This window comes from Macaca nemestrina, chromosome 3 (genome assembly GCF_043159975.1).
Source record: "Macaca nemestrina isolate mMacNem1 chromosome 3, mMacNem.hap1, whole genome shotgun sequence".
In the NCBI taxonomy this organism is placed as follows: Eukaryota; Metazoa; Chordata; class Mammalia; order Primates; family Cercopithecidae; genus Macaca; species Macaca nemestrina.
This window is the reverse complement of record NC_092127.1, coordinates 75706033-75727506: the sequence shown is the minus strand read 5'-3', so window position 1 is coordinate 75727506 and position 21474 is coordinate 75706033. Positions and strand designations below refer to the sequence as shown.

The 21474-nt window shown below is 37.2% G+C and overlaps 1 protein-coding gene across 47 annotated transcripts in view; it reads right to left on the bottom strand.

The window, feature by feature from the left end:
- Positions 1–21474, bottom strand: part of LOC105486221 (calcium/calmodulin dependent protein kinase II delta) — a 310220-nt gene that overhangs the window by 2634 nt on the left and 286112 nt on the right. For 20 of the 47 annotated variants that reach the window (XM_071093114.1, XM_071093115.1, XM_024794213.2 and 17 more), the window contains 4 exons: positions 10449–10524; positions 5114–5208; positions 2307–2535; positions 695–790 (listed from right to left, as the gene is read on the bottom strand). In XM_071093114.1, coding sequence (XP_070949215.1) covers positions 724–790; positions 2307–2535; positions 5114–5208; positions 10449–10524 — 467 coding nt within the window. In that variant the 3' untranslated portion in view covers positions 695–723. Of the gene's footprint in view, positions 1–694; positions 791–2262; positions 2536–5113; positions 5209–10448; positions 10525–21474 lie in introns of all 47 variants that reach the window. The other 27 variants (XM_024794226.2, XM_024794234.2, XM_011748944.3 and 24 more) reach the window with 2 other exon arrangements.

Genomic DNA, 21474 nt, shown 5'->3' with positions numbered 1-21474 from the left:
GGGAGCACTATTTGTTAAAAGCTCTGATAAGGTTTAGTTCTCTGAATGAGGCAAATATTCACAACAGCACCATACATATCTGAATACTTGTAACCCAAGTCTAAGAAACAACTAATTAAAAACAACAATAAAAGCATGAAGTTAATTACAGTCAACTTTCAATTATCCTCTGGAATTACCCACTTTGTGAGTTTTAAATTTCAGCTTGACTTCCTCCTGTGGCCTGTGCTCATGGTCAAGCACCATTATACTCAGTCAGGCACAGCAAATTGATTTACACATTCACCATAGCCAGCTGCTTATAGAATTGCAACCTCTTGAAAGAATGGTTAAGACACCAGAGGATTCTAAAGCTTAATATAAATTAAGTAAGGATAATTGAGAGTTATCTGAACTGACCTAGACATAATTTACTTTTGATGTGAAAACTTCAGGATTCTAACATGACATAATCCACATGTTGGAAAAAATTCATTTCAATGTTTATTACCTTTAAAATAAGGATTATGCTACCAAATAGGGCTGAATGTTAGATTCAAAAGCTCATGCAAAATTGCTATGAATTTTCAAAGACCGTGTATGTTTTTCATTGAATATTATGCAAGAAAAAATATCCTCAAAAGGAAGGAAAACAGCCATGCAGCTTTTCATTCAGCTCCAATCACAAAGTATCACGGAGCAGGATGTTACTTACAAGACCCATATGTGAATGATTTTCAGGCCTTAGATGTTTTGCCACAAAGAGGTGCCTCCTGAGAAGTTTTCTTTCCCATTTGGAATACAGGGTGGCCTATTAAGAGAAGCCCCATTTAAGCCACCTGGCATAAAATGAAGTTTTCTTGAATAGGCTTCATCCCATAAACACTTCAGGGAATTGTAAAAAAACCTAACCCTCTGGTACTGTATGAATGTAACCCCTTCTATATTAACTGGTGATTTGTGCTGTACCTCTTTGGGGTAAAAAACACACAAAAACAGGTGTCTTCATTATCTTCATATTCCCCTTGTGTTTTTCTCTTAATTACATAGCTATGGTTTTGGGAATAAATTTCAGCCTATCGTTTGGTTTTTTTTTTTTTTTTTGTCCCTGTTGACCCACTTTTTACAAATCCAACAGTGATATATAAGTAGTAAGTCTATACAGAAGGCCTCTGAAAACCACTGTGGTATGTTATCAAACTAAGAAATCATGATGGATTCTCTGGAGTGAGTTGAATGGCTGTTTGTATGAACCCCCATTCCAAATCCCAAATATTAACAGGTGATCCTGGTGAGATAATTCGGAAAGAGATCAACAGTGGACCAATCTTCTACACTGAGTTTAAACGCTTCTTGTTTTCTTATCACTCCACTTTACTAATAAACCTATTTTCAATTATTCCTCTTTACTCTAGTTGTAACCGGCATTCCTTACCAATAATGTTCTCTCATATTAAACTAAATCCTGATATTGTACTTTTCTTCACGATGCTCCTTTAGCCTGGACTATTCTCCTTTGTTTTTTCTATCTTTCTATGTCTCTAAATTCTACTCATCATTTAAGATTTTGTCCAAAATTCTATCTTATACACAAAGTGTACTTCCAAACTGTTATAAACAGTTTACTACACTGTTCATGAATTTTACTGTATTCTTAAGTTGATGATAAAGTTTATTATATCATTTTTTTCTTTAGAATCAATGATTGACTAAATGAGAATGCATGTTCCTTGAAAGCAATATCTTTTACCTTGTGTTGAATCTGGCACAGGTTAAGCACCTAGGAGATTCACAATAAATATGTGCCTAATCGCTGACTGGAAAAGCAAATGATATCTGAGGTAGAGTGGTGAGGTGAGAACGACATTGCACTACCTGACAATGGCCTTTTAAAAGGGTCTCTGTAACTGAGCTTTAGGGGATCGTCCATGAAATGAAACTCCTGATAATATATTGGCCATTTTAGAAACTCCACCCTATGCTTTCCTCTGATATCCCCTTCTGTCAATTGAGAAAATGAAGTCACAAATATTTTGCCTTATTATACAAATCCCCTAGATTTAACACTGTGAGATTTTGATATGGTAGTCTCTAGTCCTATCCAAACCTATTGTATACTGCTCTATAGCAAGTGTCAACCCACAGATGGCTGATCTGATTGATCTTTCCAGAGAATCATAAACCTTTCCCGTGAAGTCATTTATTTTCATCAGTGTAACCAACTACTAGCATTAAATAACATATACCACGCTATTAACAATGGAATAAGTAGAAGAAGCTGACCATGGGTGTATTAACAAAGAAGCTGACAGCCTGGGAATATTTACTTGATGGGTACTGTTGGTGACCCCGAGCGATGAAAATGAACATTCTGCCACTTTCCATCCCGACGGTGCCACACACGAGTCTCTTCTGACTGCATTGTCTTTGGCATTCCACTGCCATCCATGTACTGTGTGAGCCTAATATACGCTATGCAGGCGGCATCATCCCCTACCAGATGTACATGAGGGTTTAGAATAATAGTGTGGATTGGTTTATTGCTTTTGGACAAAGCTGAAAGAGAAAAACATGAAAAGCAAAATTTAGTTTCTATGTTAAAGGAAACTAAAACCAGTAATAACTTCAGTTAGGACCAATACATGAAATGCCATTTATTCAGTCAGTAATTAATTAGTTAATTAATCTACTATTTATACTAATCTGGTACTGGGCACTGTACAAAGCAAGGAAAGAACAAAAGTGGACGCAGTCTTTCTTTTATCTGGTTTCCTTCACAGGCACTTATGCTCCTCTGGAAATTCTGATCGGGTGAGAAAGCTGGAGAGATATATTTATTTACGAAGGAAAGTGGTTAGAAACAGAAATCACAACATGAACAGAGGTGAAGAAGGCCTGGCCCAGGTGTGCCAAGCAGTTCCTGTCTTTTCCAGGAATGAACTGCTGGGACAGTTGACCAGGGATCTTGCGGTGGTGTTTGTTTTTGTTAGTTGGTGAAGTATGTGGGAGAAGGGCAATATATCAAGTTTCAGGTATGGATATCACTGTCTCCAAAATAAGGCTGGCGGTAGCCTTTGAACAAGCCTATGAACTTGTTTCTCATCTCATCCTCTGACTCCTCCACATACTAGAGTCTATTCCATGATAGTCCACTGTGATCATTTGATAAACATTCAAAATGTGGTGTTGGCACACAGCCTGATTCTGATCTTCTAGCTCTTTCCCTTGCTTGAGTAGCCCTCACTATGCTCCAGACTCTGGTGTTTTAACAGTAGCTACCAATTCTAATTATTCAATTACCAAGAGATATGAGGAGGACTAGGGCACATCACTTACTGATGCTGTTCCTTTCTTAGATCACTAGAAAACATTGAATTGTTTTTAGCTGTTATCCAAACATGCTTTCCATTCTCAGAAAACATCTATTCAAATTATACAAAATATTATTATAGTCACCTGAATACCCCATTATGAAGGAATTACATTTATGGAACATGATGTATAGTGTTATGCTGAAATAAGTTAAAATATTAATGGGTTAATTCTTTCATTAGGGATCAGACGATGTCAATAGAGAGTTAGTTGGAGGAAACATGAGATGCTATCAGAACACTGGAATATAGGGAATATGATAACATTTACTGAAACTTTGAGAGAGAATTTATCAAATGGTTCTTTTTGTTTATTTGTTTGTAAATGCCTAATGCATATAAGAAAAAGTAACTCATTCAACACATCTTACTTCGAAAATCCATGCCAAAGCAGACATTCTTATCAAAGCTTATAATTACTGAAAGTGATGTGATTATCCCAATTATTCCTATAATACATTTCTTCTTTAATTCAATAAGATCTCTGCAAAAATAGTACATTCACTTAATGCAATATGCAAACACAGCATAATGTCTAATGTCATTAGGTGTAAGGAAAAAGAGAAGGATAAAGGGAATTCCTGGTTTACATTTTTCTTGATGACCTGAAGGATTTCTGCAGGATGAACTTCTTTTGTCACCTTCTTTGAAAAGTGGTGGTTTCCTCTGAAACTACCACAATTCTTAAAATTTGAATTGAAAGATTTATCTGATTACTCAACTTGATTTTCATTTTACTTTGAAAATAAGCATCACATATGCTTGAAAGCACTCTTCTATGTTGAATATTTTGGCATGGTGTGGTTTTTAAAAATTTTTTCCTCCTATTTTTTCCTTTTCTTATTTTTAAAATTTGAGACAGGATCTCATTCTGTCACCCAGGCAGGAATCCAGTGGTATGATCAAAGCTCACTGCAGCCTCAATCTCCTGGTCTCAAAGTGATCTCCCATCTCAGCTTCCCAAGTAGCTGGGACTACAGGTGCTTGTCATCATGCCTGGTTAATTTTTGTCTTCTTTGTAGAGATGGGGTCTCAGTATGTTGCTCATACTGGTTTTGAATTTCTGGCCTCAAGCTATCCTCCCACTTCAGTCTCCTAAAGTGTTGGGATTACAGGCATGAGCCACTGTGCCTGCCTGATTTTTTTATATATAGTTTTATGAAAACGTGAAATAACATTTTTTGTAACTGATTTATAGCCTATATTATACATTAACTGGAACTTGCTTGAAGTGTATTCTATCAACATTACTTCTTTTTTTTTTTTTTTTGAGATGGAGTTTCACTCTTGTTGCCCAGGCTTGCGATCTTGGCTCACTGCAACCTCTGCCTCCCAGGTTCAAGCAATTCTCATACCTCAGCCTTCCAAGTAGCTGGGATTACAGGTGTGTGCCATCATGCCCAGTTAATTTTGTATTTTTAGTAGAGATGAGGTTTTACCCTGTTGGTCAGGCTGGTCTCGAACTCCTGACCTCAAGTGATCCACCCGCCTTGGCCCCCAAAGTGCTGGGATTATAGGCATGAGCCACGGTGCCCAGCCAACATTAATTTTTTACGAAGATATTTTTTAAAACACACCAAAACTGTAAGCCAAGCCTGACATATTTTTTTTTTTTCAATTTTGACTACAAAACAATTGTATGTTTCAAATGCTGGATGAAGGTGAAAACTCTCATTGTAGAAAAGAGCCAAAGAATCTGCAAATTTGGGAAAAATTCAGAGACATTTAAAAAGGGCATGTTATTAAATTAGGAATAAATGTACCATTTTCGAAGTAGAATCGGTGAAAATCCATCCCTTCCACTAAATTACCCAGAGCTTCAGGTTCAAAAGCAGTAAGGCCTGGGTCACAGATTTTTCTGTAAAAGAAAAATAAAGAAAATAACAAATTAATAGGTGCTTTAATGTGTTTTGTTGTTTCATGTGTAAACATTCTGATTTATTAGTTGCTGAAGGAAAGAGCCTCTAAAAACAATGAAATAAAAATGTTCTATCAAAAACCTTGGCAAGGTGGGTTGAGGAGCAGACTCTGAAAAGACATTTTACAGAGAACTCTGATAGGAACAAACTAATTTATCCAGTTCAAGCAGATGATAATATACAATATTTTAGGAAGCCCCCTTTTACAATTTCTACTTTTTTATTTTTAAGGTGAATTTTCCAGTTTTAAGTTAACCTTAACTCTTGATTGAGGTTTACTATTTTTTAAAAATGCTCTCCAAGTCGTTTTGTCCAAGTTTAAGACACTCTCCAAATCCTATAAAAGTATCTTTGAATCTGAAATTAAATACTTCTGGAATAATAATAATAATTATTATTATTTTTGAGACAGAGTCTTGCTCTGTTGCCCAGGCTGGAGTGTAGTGGTGCAATAATGGCTCACTGCAGCCTCAACCTTCCAGACTCAAGCAATCCTCCCGCCTCAGCCTCCCTAGTAGCTGGGAGTATTGATGTGCAGTACCACACTGGGTTAATTTTTAAATTTTTATTTCTAGTAGAGATGGGGTTTCCTTATGTTGCCTAGGCTGGTCTCTAACGCCTAGGCACAAGTGATCCTCCCACCTGACCTCCCAAAGTATGGGATTACAGGGGTGAGCCTGGTACCGTGCTTAGCCCTAGAATAATTTTTGTTGGACCACATCTTCTACATTCATGTCAAACATGTATATGACAATTGACTTGAAAGAATCACACCCTACACTTCCTGGCAATGTCCACGAGACTTACATCTTATTATTGTGTTTAAGTTTATTTTATTTTTAAAATGAAATCAATAGGAGGTTCAAATGCTCATACTGGTTTTCTTTCTTAATCCTAGAAGTATGATTCAATAAAGGGGTGTGCAATTTTAAATATTTGAAAAAAACCAATGAGCTTTCTTTGGAGAAATTTATTTATTCAGTAAAGAATTGCTGAACGCCAACTATGTGGCAGATATTCTTTAAAACAAGCAATTATAATACAATAATCAATACCAGAATAGATGAAAATGTGAAGTGCTCAAAAAACAGATTACTAATAGACAGTGAACAGGAAAGGTTTAAGAGAGGAAGAAAATGTGAGCTGGGCTTTGAAGAATGAGTAAGAGTTTTCCAGGTATGTGGGAGGTGGTGGGCAGGGGGAGGACAGCAAGTGCAATGGTCTGCTGCTGTGAAAATGCAGAGTACGCTTGGGGAATGATGACTGGTTGCTTGATGTGGAAAGCAAGGTCACTGTGTTATGTGTGTAAGGCCCCTGGAAATGTAGACAGGAAAATATTTCCTTTGGGCCTATGGTGATCAGGGTAGGCTTCTCAGAGAAGGTGACAAGATCTGGATTTGAAGAACGAGTGGGAGTTCACAAGGTAGATCAAATGGAGTACAAATCAAAGGATTTTGGACTGTTTATTAATTTGCCCCAAAGTATAATACAGTGGATGGGGCCACACCTAATTTCATAGAGAAATTCCCCTTTGGGGGTGGCAAATTTTTTTAAATGTTCAACAGAAATACAAATTTCAAAAGTCTATCTCACTGTACTTCCTCAAAGTGCAGTACTGTTTATAGAACGTGGAACTGGTATTATTTAAAGAATACTTTTAAAAAGTAGAAATCACAGTGGATATCCTTTGTGCCTTAAAGATGGTGGGGGCAAGGATTACAACCTTCACTTCAGACTGCCTGCTGGGTAGGCGTTTCTAAGCTTAAAATCAAATATATATAGTCTCTTTCTAAGAAGCAAAATGGGAAGAACAGCGTTCCTATGGTAACAAGAATTTATTCTGCCAGGGGCTATTACTTCCTCTATAAATATGGTTTTTGGTTGTCATTATCAGTGAACCAAAATTTCTTACTGCCTTACATCAGTACTAACATAATCTAGGAATCACAGGGCCATGATGGATCTTCTTACCCAACCATGAAAAGAGTCAATATATTTGGAAATGTTCCTATCTATCTATCTATCTATCTATCTATCTATCTATCTATCTAATCATCCATCTACCCTATAAAAGGCTTTGGATTAATAAAAGATCCACAAAGCTGCCATTTGACATGTGGGTGTGTGTGATCTGAACAGGTGTTCTAAGGACCAGTTGACAGGGATACACCAGTACATTCTACCATCCCAAAAGCTCTTGAATGGCAGCCCTCTTGGATTAGCTCTGGCTGGAAAGTACAAAATCAGGGCAGATTATAGGTCTCCATAGGCAAAGATATTAGTGAACTGATGTGTTCCCAAGGTTTAGCATTATTTAAAATACCCTATTTTAAACTGTCTGAGAATATAGGAAACATACACTTTTGCCTGGCTACAATTGCTCCCTATATAATAGTAGTATCTGTTTATAAATTGAGAAAGAATAGAAAAGAAGCAGGAAAAAAATTCATACACAATTTTACCTCTCAGAGGCAACTTCTTTTTTTCTTTTTTAACAACAACAAACACAACTTTTTTATCATTCCACAAGGAAATGCTATTGCAAAAACAAGATTTTTTAAAAAGCGAATATTCTTATTCTTTGAATAATCATATGTATCTAACAAGGATATAACAGCAACAAGAATTTTTAAAAAGCAGGTTCTATGGCACAGTTATAAACAATTGTTTAATAGGGAACCGTTGTCTCTGAAAACAGACTGTTCTTTTTAACTCCAATTTTTACTATATCTTTTATTCCAAGTATGCCTTATTAGGTCATGATAAAGAATTGATACACTCATACACATGTATACGCATGTGTTTATACATATATGCACACACATTTAATTTATAAGAAGAAGCTCCTGACATAGTTTCATTCTTACATTTACCTAATCTCTTCCATATTTTATATTTGGTGTTTATTTATAATTAATGATAAAAGTAATACTTGCTTACTTTTATAAAAAGGCAGGAAAAAAATTCACACGTAATTTTACCTCTCAGAGGCAACTTCGTTTTTTCTTTTTAAAATTTAATTTGGCATATTTCATTCCACTTTTAATACTTTTTATTTATTTATTTATTTTTGAGACGGAGTTTCACTCTTCTTGCCCAGGCTGGACTGCAATGGTACGATCTCAGCTCACTGCAACCTCTGCCTCCCAGGTTCAAGTGATTCTCCTGCCTCAGCCTCCTGAGTAGCTGGGATTACAGTCATGGGCCACTACACCTGGCTAATTTTGTATTTTTAGTAGAGATAGGGTTTCTCCATGCTGGTCAGGCTAATCCTGAACTCCTGACCTCAGGTGATCTGCCCACCTTGGCCTCCCGAAGTGCTAGGATTACAGGTGTGAGCCACCACGCCTGGCACTTTTAATACTTTTTACTTTTGTAGTTTTAATAATTATGTACATACTCTTTTATGTCCTGTTTAATTTTCAGTAAAAATATCATAAATATTTTTCCAGGTTGCTAGAAACTCAACATAACCATTGTACCAAAGCTGACTTAATGGAAACTGTACTGCTTCAGTATATATCTTTGTTCACAAATTTTTGCTCATGTTTTACATAAAAAATTTATACTCATGTTAAATTCTTATAAATAGAATTATAGTATTACAGTAAAGTGAGCCTTTATAAAAGTTTTCAGGTATATAATTACAGATTATATAACAAAATATATTAATAATCCCCCCATCTCTGCTATCACTGCCATCCTGAAAGTTTGCACCCCATTGTGTTTTATTCCATTGCATAGGAAAGTCACTACTGTCCTGTAGTATCTGCACCTTGGCGGGTGTCAGCAGAGTTTATATGTCTGCTGATTTTATAGGCAGAAGAGGCTCTTGCATTCAAGTTTGCGTATACTTAATTAGTAAACATAAACATGCCTTTATTAGTTTACTTGTCATTTATATTTCCTCCTCTGATAATAGTCAGTTCATGTTCTTTACCTATTTTTCTACTTTTCAATCATATTCACATAATATAAAAAATTAACTTTTGACATATGTTTTGAAAATGTTTTTCTAAGTTTGTTTGCCTCTTACTTTTATTCTTGGCTTTTTAATTGAAGTATACACATTTTACCTATTTAGGTATAATCATATTATATTCTCACTTATGATTTTATCTTCAGCTTTTGGATCTTTCTAGCCAGAGATCAGATTCAATCTCTGTTTTGCATTTAAGTCTTTCGCTGGAGTGGAACTCATGAGTTGCATTGTGTAAGGAGAAGGCCCTATTTAAATTGAATGCTTTATTTTTACTTCAGCAAAGTAATTTCCTTCATAGTTCCTATGATCCAGGAGTTTATAAACTTTAAATAAGCATTAGAACCCATTCCTCAAGTAAAGTTTTCCTTAAGATACAAACATATAAAAGAGATGGAGATAAAGTTGAATTGTACTGGCTGAAGAGAGAAGGCTGCCTCATGTCACCTCCTAATCTCTTTCTCTGCCCCAGAACCTCTGCAGAACTGCAAGGGAAAACATTTCTTAAGCTGAAATGCACATTTTATGTGCTTTCCTTTTTTGCGTGTGTTTTTGCTCACATGAATTGCTCTGCCTGGATTGCCCTTTACTCATCTGGACTTGTGTGTGTGTGATGCGGGAGTGGTTATACATCTGCGTATTTACAAAGAAATCTCCAATCACTGGATCAGAAGTCAAGTCTTCTCTCTGTGAAATCTTTTATTCTTTTCTTTTCTTTTTTTTTTGAGACAGGGTCTCATTTTGTCACTCAGGCTGGAGTGCAGTGACGTGATCATGGCTCACTGCAGCCTTGACTTAAGGCCTCACTGGGCTTAGGTGATCCTCCTGCCTCAGCCTTCCAAATATGTGGGACTACAGGTGTGCACCACTATGCCTGACTAATTTTCAAACTTTTTGTAGAAATGGGGTCTTGTTCTGTCACCCAGGTTGGTCTCGAACTCTTGGCCTCAAGCAATCCTCCGACCTTGGCCTCCCAAAGTGCTAGGATTACAAGTGTGAGCCACTGTGCCTGGCCTCTGAAATCTTAAATAAATTTTTCTCTCCTAGGGCACTTAGTCATTTATACCATGAAATAAAACTATTGTTGACATATCAAATCTAGAGTTAAATATATGCAAATTTAGATATATTGAAGAATGCATTCATATAACAAATATATTTACCATATGCATGAAAGCAAAGTAAACATCTGCTACTCACGTGTAGGCTTCAAAGTCCCCGTTGTTGATAGCTTCAATCAGTTGTTCGGTGACTTTGATAATCTCTTGCTTTCGTGCTAAAGGCAAAAATAAAGAGTTGGGTGAGAATAAAAGACAAAAGTCATATAAAACATTCTTTTTCACTTTTATTTTTTGAGATAGGGTCTCACTCTGTCACCCAGGCTGGAGTGCAGTAGCGCGATCATGGCCCCTTACAGCCTTGACCTCCTGGGCTCAAGTGATCCTCCCATCTCTGCCTCCCAAAGTGCTGGGATTACGGGTGTGAGTCACTGTGCCCAGCCAGAATTTGCATTTTAACATGACTTTCAGATGACCTCTGAGTACATTCATGTTGGAAAGCACTGCTATTTTCCATTTGTTTGAAAACAACAGTCACCTGAAAGGTCAAGGTTATGTTTTTTTTTACAACCTTAAACAACTTGATTGGATTAGTAAACATATTTCTCCCCATAGTTAACAAATGTTATTAAAAACAATAATCTCAAAAAGTATCATTCTAACAATATAGGTCTATCTTCAGAGTAAAGATGATATCTTGCATTGAGATATTGAACTTTATATAATTATTTGCATTTTCTCACTATTCTGCTTGACTGACTCTACAAGAGGATGCTGACACTTTGGCCTTTGTATTTAGACGAATGGCCTTTAGTAAACTACAAATTGAAGAAGTGACATATGAATCAATACTGTAGATGTAGGCAGATAATCAGATGAAAGCCTCCAGGTATAGCTGTCAAACCCAACACCAATCATGATTTGTTTCTATTCCTAGCCCATAATTGGTGAAATTATTAATAGTTGGTTTGGTTCAAATCCTATCTACTCAGTGAATTTGTTTCTACTGACATCTGTCTCAAGTGTTCTTTCTCTTTTTTGAAAGCCTGCAGAATCTGTATTACTCACCTGGCAATTATGCATATGCTATCTCTTGATACCTTCTTTAGTTTAAAACACATTATTACTTGTTTTAAATTGTTATTAAACTTTCTGTACTGTGTAATGTGTCTTCTTCATTAACTTAAAAGCTCCCCGAGGGCAAAGAACATTTTATTTTCTTGTATAGCCTAAAAAGCTTTGTTCAATGTCTTTTATGGAATAGATGCTCAATGTTTGTGAATTTAATCAATTGAGACTAATAATAACCTTTATTTCAGAACACTGTTCTCTTACTTATAAAATTACTGCATGAAATATTTTAGAAAACAAATTTTACTGGATTTTAAGAATATTGTGATAGTCCCTTAAAATCACTGACGATAGACTGGGAATCACAAAATGTTACCTCCCATCTTATCTTACTGAGGTAGTGAGGCTGCTATTGATCACGAAAAAAGCTGACCTCTGGTTTTGTTCTTTACTGAGTAAAGAAACCAGTTTGCACTTTTTATGAATCTGATATTCATCAAACAGATTGTAACCACAAACTTAAATGCTTACTTTCACTCTGAAACTTCAGGTTACCTAGGTGATGACAGTATTTAAAAATAAGTTTTCTATAAACCAAATTTTACTTCATCGAGACTCTATATGAGACTATATCATAACAAATATAAGTAATAAACTATCCTATAAAATGTGATTTAGTTAGTCCATAATATGGTCGCCAACAATGTCAAGGTCTATAATATTAAAAAATCACTAATATGGGTTATAATTCATATTTAGTTAACATAATCACTTTTTGTTTATGTAAAGTAACATAACACAGCTCCTACAGATGTCCAAAAGATTTCTCGCCCTTGCTCATTTGATTGATGAATATCAATAATACATTTAAAAGCAAAACATACTGACAGAAGTGGTATCAGGGCATGATTTTGTAATAAGGATGCTGCCAGTGACACATTTTAGCTTAATTCAGTTAGGCAATAGGTGATTCATCCGTCTGTGGCCTCAACAGTATGAACATTTGGCAAAAGCTAATGACAGCTGACCCGATTCTGGAACATAAGGGACATGGGTGAGGAGGATCTCAGAAAATAAGATGATAAAAATGTGACCACCAAAACTTCCTTCTCACATGAAATCTTCATTTCAAACTAACAGATTTTTATTTTATTTTTTTTGTCTGATATACAGCTGACAGGAAAAACTACAGTTTAGAAAACATGGCCAATTTGAAATGAGCATAAGATCAACGTCCTTCGTGGAGCTTCATTAGGGTAAGCCTCAGTTTATAGAGTGTGAAGAGTTCAGGATCACTTCCTGAAGTTTCTGAAAGTCTCTGCACTGCCTCACAAGCATAATATGGAATTAGAACCATCGGGTGTATATGGCCGCCTCTCACTTTCCGAACCACTACGGAAATACACATTCGCTCTTCAATATATTGCATGCCACAACTGGCTTAAAGGTTGTCCTGCATAAACAAAGCAACACAAATTGCCTTCTCTCACTTCTTGTGCTTAGAAACGATGGTGCTTTTACTGGCAGGACAACACATGGGAATTAGCCAGGATGCTTCTGTGCTGTATCATCATAAAAACAACGTGACTCTTTTGGCTTAGGAGGGGCCTGGAACTCAGGAATCTTTAGAGAGCTTATTTCCCTGGGGCAAAGAAGCTTGAGTGAGTCATAGGCGGCACATGACAGCTGACTCTTTAAAGGAAAGCAGAAGGCTGGAAATGAATCATTTGTATATAGTAGTCAGCTTGTGGTTGGAACTGTTGCCACAAGCCCAGCATCTCACCTAGAGGAAGAGAGGGTTTGGTGCTAGCTAGCTCTACTCTCAATCAGCAGTGAGGTTAAGGAACAGTTACTGTGCCAGGGCTTTAGATAGACAAGTTGTGTGGGGAGGGGGTCCACTCTCATGTGGCCTTTCCTCTTCCTGAACACCAACTAATAACCACTCCAAAAGTCAAAGTGGGGAGAGCTTGTGACATGTTCCTAATTATACCACGATGAATGGAGAATGTACCAGTAAAGTGTTCCCTGAATACCACAGACTTCTTCCACTCCACAGCTAGCCATTTAATCACAGGAAGCTGTTTACCTACTAGGTTTATTTCTAGTGCTCCAGCCTATACTCACAGGACACAAAGTACTTTCCGGGGATTTCTAGGTTCTTAGGAAAAGGAAAAGGAGAAAACCAAGTGGGAGAGATGTTCCAGGTTCTGAGTGGAATTACTTTCCATGCAATTATGCAAAAAGAATTGGGAACATTTTCACTTTCAAATTCATACATTTTTGGCTCTTGTTCTAAGAGGCCTGGAAGAGTAAGATAAGGGTGTGAATGATGCCAGTGTTTGAAAACAAAATAAAACCCAAGAACTGAAAGTAATTACATAATAAAACAACTTACAGATTTCCACATTTCCTCAAACATTAGATTTGGTTACTATAACAATATTCAGATACGCAGTGATTATTTCTTGGTTTAACAGATAAATAAAGGGATTATGGGCATTGCCCAAAGGTATGGAGTTTGCTGATCACTCCTTCCCACCTTCTTGTCTTGGAACACTCTCCTTTTACTTAACTCTCTTGCATTTCTACATGTTCTCATTATCATTTGCCATGTTATCCTTCCCTACCTGGATATTAAATGCTTCAATTCCTTCTAAAGACTCAATTTGAGTCCCTCTCCTTATCTCATGCTGCATCCCTAAAGTCCTGTGTACACCAGTGCCTTAAATAGTCATCTATATTCCAATGACTCCCAAATTGCTAACCTCCTTCCTAGACTTTTCCTTCAGATCTATGTGTCAAGGCCAATTTTTTTTTTTTTTTTTTTTTTTTTTTTTTTTTTGAGATGGAGTCTCGCTCTGTCGCCCAGGCTGGAGTTCAGTGGCGCAATCTCGGATCACTGCAAGCTCCGCCTCCCGGGTTCACGCCATTCTCCTGCCTCAGCCTCCCCAGTAGCTGGGCTATAGGCGCCTGCCACCATGCCCAGCTAATTTTTTGTATTTTTAATAGAGACGGGATTCACCGTGTTAGCCAGGATGGTCTCGATCTCCTGACCTAGTGATCCACCCGTCTCGGCCTCCGAAAGTGCTGGGATTACAGGCATGAGCCACCGCGCCCGGGTCAAGGCCTATTTTTGATCCTCCATTTGGGTATTTCAAATGGACCTCAAACCCAACATATACTGAACTGAGCTTAAGAACTTCCACCACTACAAGCCTGCTTGCTCGTCCATGGATCCCCATCTTGGTGAATGGCATAGCAAGATCATCTCTCAGTTGCACAAGCCAGAAAGAAACCTGAGGATCACATTTGACTCCCTAAGTCCAGCACCTCAATCAAATCCACTGAATTCTGCTGAATTTGCCTTCCTCTTCTTTTTTACTTTTTTTCCTCTTCACCCCTACTCTGGGTACAAGCGTCCATCATTTCTTGTCCAGGCTCTGCAACAGCCCTCTGACTTAGTGTTTCTGCAACCAATTTTGCTCTTCACTATTCTGTTCTCTACAATGCAACCACCTCTCTCTCTCTTTCTCTCTTTTATTTAAATGACTATCTCTCAGAAAACCCTCTATTTGAACTCTTCTAAAACCTTCTCACTGCTCTCAGGATAGGAACCTGAAGAGAGACTACAAAACCTTGCATAATCTGGGCTCTGCCCATCTCATCAGACTCAAAGACTCTTTGGGTTTATCCTCTCTAACGCACTCTTGCTCCCTTGTTTTACCAATTCAAAATGGACACACTGCCTCCTATTACCAGCCCTTCATATGTCCTGTCTTCTCTTCTTGGAAAACCGCTCCCCCAACCCCACCATTTACTCCTACTTCTTTTATCAGATCTCAACTCAACTATTATTTCTTCAAAAATGCCTTCCCCGGGCCAGGTGCGGTGGCTATGCCTGTAATCTCAGCACTTTGAGAGGCCGAGGCGGGCAGATCACGAGGTCAAGAGATTGAGACCACACTGGCCAACATGGTGAAACCCTGTCTCTACTAAAAATACAAAAATTAGCTGGGCATGGTGGCGTGCACATGTAGTCCCAGTTACTTGGGAGACTGAGGCAGGAGAATCGCTTGAACCTGGTAGATGGAGGTTGCAGTGAGCTGAGGTCGCGCCATTGCACTCCAGCATGGTGACAGAGCAAGACTTTGTCTCAAAAAAAAAAAAAAAAAGCCTTCCCTGACCCTCATGTTAGGTTAGGTCCCTGGGATGTTATGAATTCATACATAGCTGACACCTGATCTTTTTTGTTCGTTTTTTTTTGAGACGGCATCTCGCTCTGTTGCCCAGGCTGGAGTGCCAGTGGCGCAATCTCCGCTCACTGCAAGCTCTGCCTCCCGGTTTCATGTCATTCTCCTGCCTCAGCCTCCTGAGCAGCTGGGACTACAGGTGCCCGCCACCACGCCCGGCTAATTTTTTTTTTTTTTTGTATTTTTAGTAGAGACGGGGTTTCACCGTATTAGCCAGGATGGTCTCCATCTCCTGACCTCGTGATCCACCCGTCTAGGCTTTCCAAAGTGCTGGGATTATAGGAGTAAACCACTGCACCCGGCTGACACCTGATTTTTAAAAGCACTTAGTACACTTGTATTTACCTATTTATTTGCATGTAACCGATTAATCAGTTTTCTCTATTACTCTATAAGGGAGGTATTGCATCATTGCAACTCCAGCAGATAACATCGTACATGGCATATAGGAAATGTTCAATAAGTATTTGAATGAATGGTAGGTCCAGAACAAACTCAATTGGTTTCTGATTTCCAATCCAATGACCTTTTTAAAATATATGATGCTACATTATTTGGTGATAACCTGATAGCTTTTAAGAAATATAAAATTGACAAATGGAAATAATTTAAGTATAAAGCAGCATGTCTTATCGTTTATTGACAATGAAAGAAAACACTTTTTGACTTGTCTAAAACTGACCATTGAACTCCTTTCTCTTCCTGACTTACTCATTTTTGCTAATGAAACCACAACTTTGCCAGTCTCCCAGCTCAAATCCTGGGGTTTCTTCTGGACTCAATTCTTTCCTTTGTTTCCATATCCAATCCTCCATGGATCATTATTTTTCCTTAGCACTTATGATGATGCTTCCCAGGGTACATCCTTAGCCTCTTAATTATTTCATTTGCTTACTCTTGGCAATCTCATTCACTCCTCTGGCTCTGACCGCATGCTGAAGACTGCCAATTCTCTATCGCTGAGACCTTAAATCTTTCTAGGCTCCACGCTCATATTTCTAACTGCATTCTAAACATCTGAATTTGTCCTGGCATTTCAGACCCAGGGTGCCCAAAATGAACCTCAGTAATTTTCTCACAAAGTCTGTTGCATCTCTGGAATTTCTCATCTTGCATAGTGGCATCATAAGCTACTCAGCTGCCCAAACTGGAAGCCTTGCTATCTCCTTTCTTTTTATTCCTCATAGATCGTTAGCCATTCTACATTCTTCCAACTCTTTCTCAGAGCCATTTCTTCCTCTCTAGGCTCACTGCCACTGCTCTGATTCAGGCTCTCAGAAGTTCCTGACCCTTCCTGCTCCCAGGTCTCCCACACCGGCCTCTCTCACTCCTCACTGTTGCAGAATCATCAGTCTATAGAACAGAGCTGCCATTGTCTTCCACCTTTAAGGTTTCCAGTACCCCTCCTCTCATGGTCTAGAAGCTGAAGCCCAAAGTTCTCTGTTTTAAAGATCTTCTTACTTCTTACTTTTCCAGCTTTATCTCCTGACACTTTTTGTCCTCCAGGGCTTTTATATATTCTCCAGCCACACCAAGGGGCTCACCTTTCCTCAACTAGTCCTGGCTCTTTGATAACTGTACTTTTCCTCCCATTTTTCCTTCTGCCAGAAAATCTTTTTCAATACCTTGCTCATGTCACTTTGTCTGTATTGCTCTTCCTGAATGCTTCAGACCCAGCTACTTCACGTTATTTTGATCTTACTGCATTATCACAGCATGTTCATATATCTAACTAGAACTTGACCAGTTTATACTCTGAACACCTAGTACTGAGTCAACATCTATATATGCATGCATGTATGAATAAATATCAATATATGGTTAGACAATATATATAAAATACTGTGTACATTTTAAACCACTAGATAAATGCACGTATGTAGACAATGATCATGTATGATAGCAGTCTGGATGCGGTGGTGCTGAGAAGGCACCTTAGATACTTCAGAGTCTGCATCAGGACCACAGTATATGAGGCTGCAGTATTTCAGATGCTGGAATAGCAGCAGATTTAATCTTAAAAGTCTAGTAAGATAAACCAGATATTTCTAGTCAATGTTTACATTTAATATTACTTTTCAAGAGGGTTGAGTGCAAAGAAATTCTAGTATTTGAACTTGAGCTTTTCAGTTGTTTAGATTTTGGATTAATCAGTTTATTGAAGTGAAAGTACTTGATGATAAGCCCTATTGAGAGGTCTAGCTGACTACAATGAAACTTGAACCACAAAATAAACTGAATTTATACCTGCAAATGTGTCTTCACTGGGATGTGTGCAGAGTGTCATATGTTGAAATCTTTTAGTGAATTGTGCCTAAAAAGCACTTATTCAGTGATCAAAAGCTGTGCAATTAAAATTGTTTTCTAGCTTTTTTTGAGTGTATCATCTTAAGTTAGCAATTCTATTTATTTACTTTCTCAATATGTCTAGTTCTATTTAATTTAAATTCTTCTTTCTATATTTCGCACAGGTTATTGGGTACTTGGCTGCCAGAGACTTGAAGGACAAGGAGGCTAAGTGACTTGCTCAAGTCATCCAGCAAATTCAGAGGCTGAATTTGGGGTTAGAGCTTTATTTGGCTAAGGTTCCCCTCTGTTGTTTAATTCACTGATCTATGTTCCTTTCCAGCCCACAGTGCTTTACTTCAATATTTTGAAATCATAAACTTAAATGAACCACCTAAACGCCTTTGAACTTACCCTGGCAAGGTGACTGACTACTTAATTACTGGGCTAAGGGTGTAATTAATCATTACATCAATTTCACACAACTGGGTGCCCCATGGTTTTATTGTCTTTTTCCATGCTGCCATTAACAAAATTAACCCTTGGGAATAGTTACTATTTTAGGCAAATATACAAATTATGCTCTTGGTAGTTTTACAGAAAAATGTGCCTATCAACTCAGCTATATTTGGCATTCCCTGTGCAATTAGCGGCTGGTTTCTCTGTGACTTTATTTTTACTTCACTAGACTGATATAATAGTTAATGTTGGGGAGAGGAATTTTCATAATTTTGGCTTTTAAAATCAAACTGATCACAAATTCTAAAGTTGATTGATTTAATATCTATAATATTTTATTCAAATATAAGACCTGGCAATTACTAAATTTCTATTCAAGAATATTTACTGTAAACTTCTTTTATCCAGAGGTCACCTGTTGAATAACATCAACTTTTCAGCCCTTTAATTACTAGAGGCTTTCATGATTAAAAAAAAAAAAAATTCAAACCACCTTTGAACCTTGCTATATAATGCACAGTAGTTTCATAGTACAAAATGATAGTTAATTGGGGAAGAAGTAATATAAGTCTTGGCCCTGTTAAATTGCTATAGCCTAATAATAAATAATTAACAAATATTTAAGTTCAGAAAGATCTAGCATTTGAGATCATTTAGAATAAGTACAAATAGATTTATTTATTTTTTTTTTTAGTTTGCAAGGATATTACTGGGTTACAGCAAAATATGGTCATGTTATTCCTAAAATTATTTTTGCTCAGAAAAGGAAATAAAATATTTACTATTAAAGAAATTAAGGGAGGTATAAAGTATTTATAAAGATTTTCATTAAAAAATGACTTAAATGTTTTAGAGTCTAAAGAAATGATCTATGATTACATAGAACATTTGCTTATGTGAAAGAATTCATCCTGGCCACATTAAAGTAATTGGGTAACTATTCTACCACCCCCAGCTGACTTGCAGAAGCTAGAAATAGCACAGCATTGTGAATACCATTGAGTATTTCAAGTATTAAGATGTTCCATGAATCAGATAGGTGTGGTACCATTTCCAGTTAAGAGTTGATGACATGGAAGAAAAAGATTTTAAGAGACTGGTCAAAGACTCACATCATCTGCTTGGATTTATAAAGTCTCTTGGCATTCAAGTTTACACATTTGCATGATCAGAGAACTTCTAAGCATTCTCTAAGGGTATCTCTTTTCTCCACTGTGTAACCAAGGTGATGGCCACAGTTATTTTCTTGAAAGAAAAAAATTCAGACTTGGAAAAGAGACAATGAGACCAATTAGATATAAAGTTTTAAAATATTTGGAAAGTTCTTCTTTGCCTCTTTTTTGTATTTTTTGGTCATGAAAGCAATCCACCTGCCCCTAGGTACTGTAATGATTTTAACTAACTCTGCTAATCAATTTTATATTAGTCAAAACAGAGCATGCATCTTTCAGGTCAAGAGTTAATTTTTTTTTTTTTTTTTTTGAGATGAAGTCTCACTCTTGTTCCCAGGCTGGAGTGCAACGGTATGATCTTGGCTCATTGCGACCTCCGCCTCCTGGGTTCAAGCGATTCTCCTGCCTCAGCCTGCCGAGTAGCTGGGATTACAGGCGCCTGCCACCATGCCCGACTAATTTTTGTAGTTTTAGTAGAGATGGGGTTTCACCATGTTGGCCATGCTGGTCTTGAACTCCTGACCTCAGGTGATCTGCTTGCCTCAACCTCCCAAAGTGCTGTCATGAGCCACCGTGCCCAGCCAAGAGTTAATTTCAAAGTGTTAATATTCTGTCCTACCTTCAGTATTAATAGCGAGAAGTATAAAAAGTGAGAATGGTTAAAATCCTTTACAGCCATGATAGTAGGTTTTAATTTCTTTCAATGATTTCTGTTGCTGTTGTTTAGCTTACAATTAATTTAGTTTCTTTTCAAGAACTGGTTTCATCCCTTTATGAAAAGTATGCTATTTGAATTTAGTAAATAATAGAATTTAGTTTACTCCTGAGTAAGTTTATTTATAACCACATTTTCCTGAGTAAATAAACTGGTACATTTGTGAGTGCTTTCTTGGATCAAGAAGGCAGAAAGAGTTAAAGAGCATGTCCTCTCTACCAAATAAGCATCATATCCCTTTGCTGGTTTTGAAAAACAAACAAACAAACAAAATTTCACAGTGTCGACTGAACTGTTATGTCCTTGAATTTGTTTTTTGAGAAAGAACTAGGCTGACTATATTAAGAGTACTCAAAAATGTTACTATGCATCCATAATTATTGAACTCCTTGCGATCTTTTTAAAGGCATTTTCCCCTCATCTTCTTGCTACTGCAGGCTCTCAGTCATATTTCAGTGTTTCTCACACTGATGTTGCCTCAATGAGGTAGAAGCTAAGTAGTTTTACCAACTAACATAGTATGAATATTTCAACTATAAGGATGTCATTTCACTTCTTTGTGTTAAATACTTCTTATCTTATTTCAACTCAGGAAGTCTCTTCCCCTGGAAGAGACTGTCAAGACAGCAAAGCAGATCTTTTACTACCCAGGAATATGCAGCAGCATCTCCTATCATTGTCCTTTCATGTTTTCTAACTTATTTTTATCTTCAGCAGCTGCAAAAATAGTAGCTTGTGCTTTCATTACAAAGTCCATGACTATCCAGTCCATAGCTTCCTGAATCAATAAAAGATAATCTGCAAGGGCAGATTATCTTCAGTGAAGTGGGAAGAAGAGAGGCCAATTTACAAAACATATGGGAAAATTGTACATTGTGTTAAAACTACATTTCCTCCCATACATTGTTTAAAACTACTAAAGCATCTGTAATCAATAGTAAGTGGGGAACTAGTGGAAAAAAGTTTGTAAGACAAATAAAATAATTAAGGAGTATTTTTCTAATTTGGAAAATTATGAAAAAATGATAGAACCTCTTGATATGTCAAGAGTATGTTGCATTCATCTATGGCATTGTAGATCCAAAGGCCAGGGCTCAACGTAGTATGTGTGCCTATATGCCCAACTTTGATGATAACTGTAGCTTTCTCAGATGTCAGCCCATTGGACTGAAAAGGCACAGCAGCAGTCAATCTGTGTAAATTTACAATGGTCTG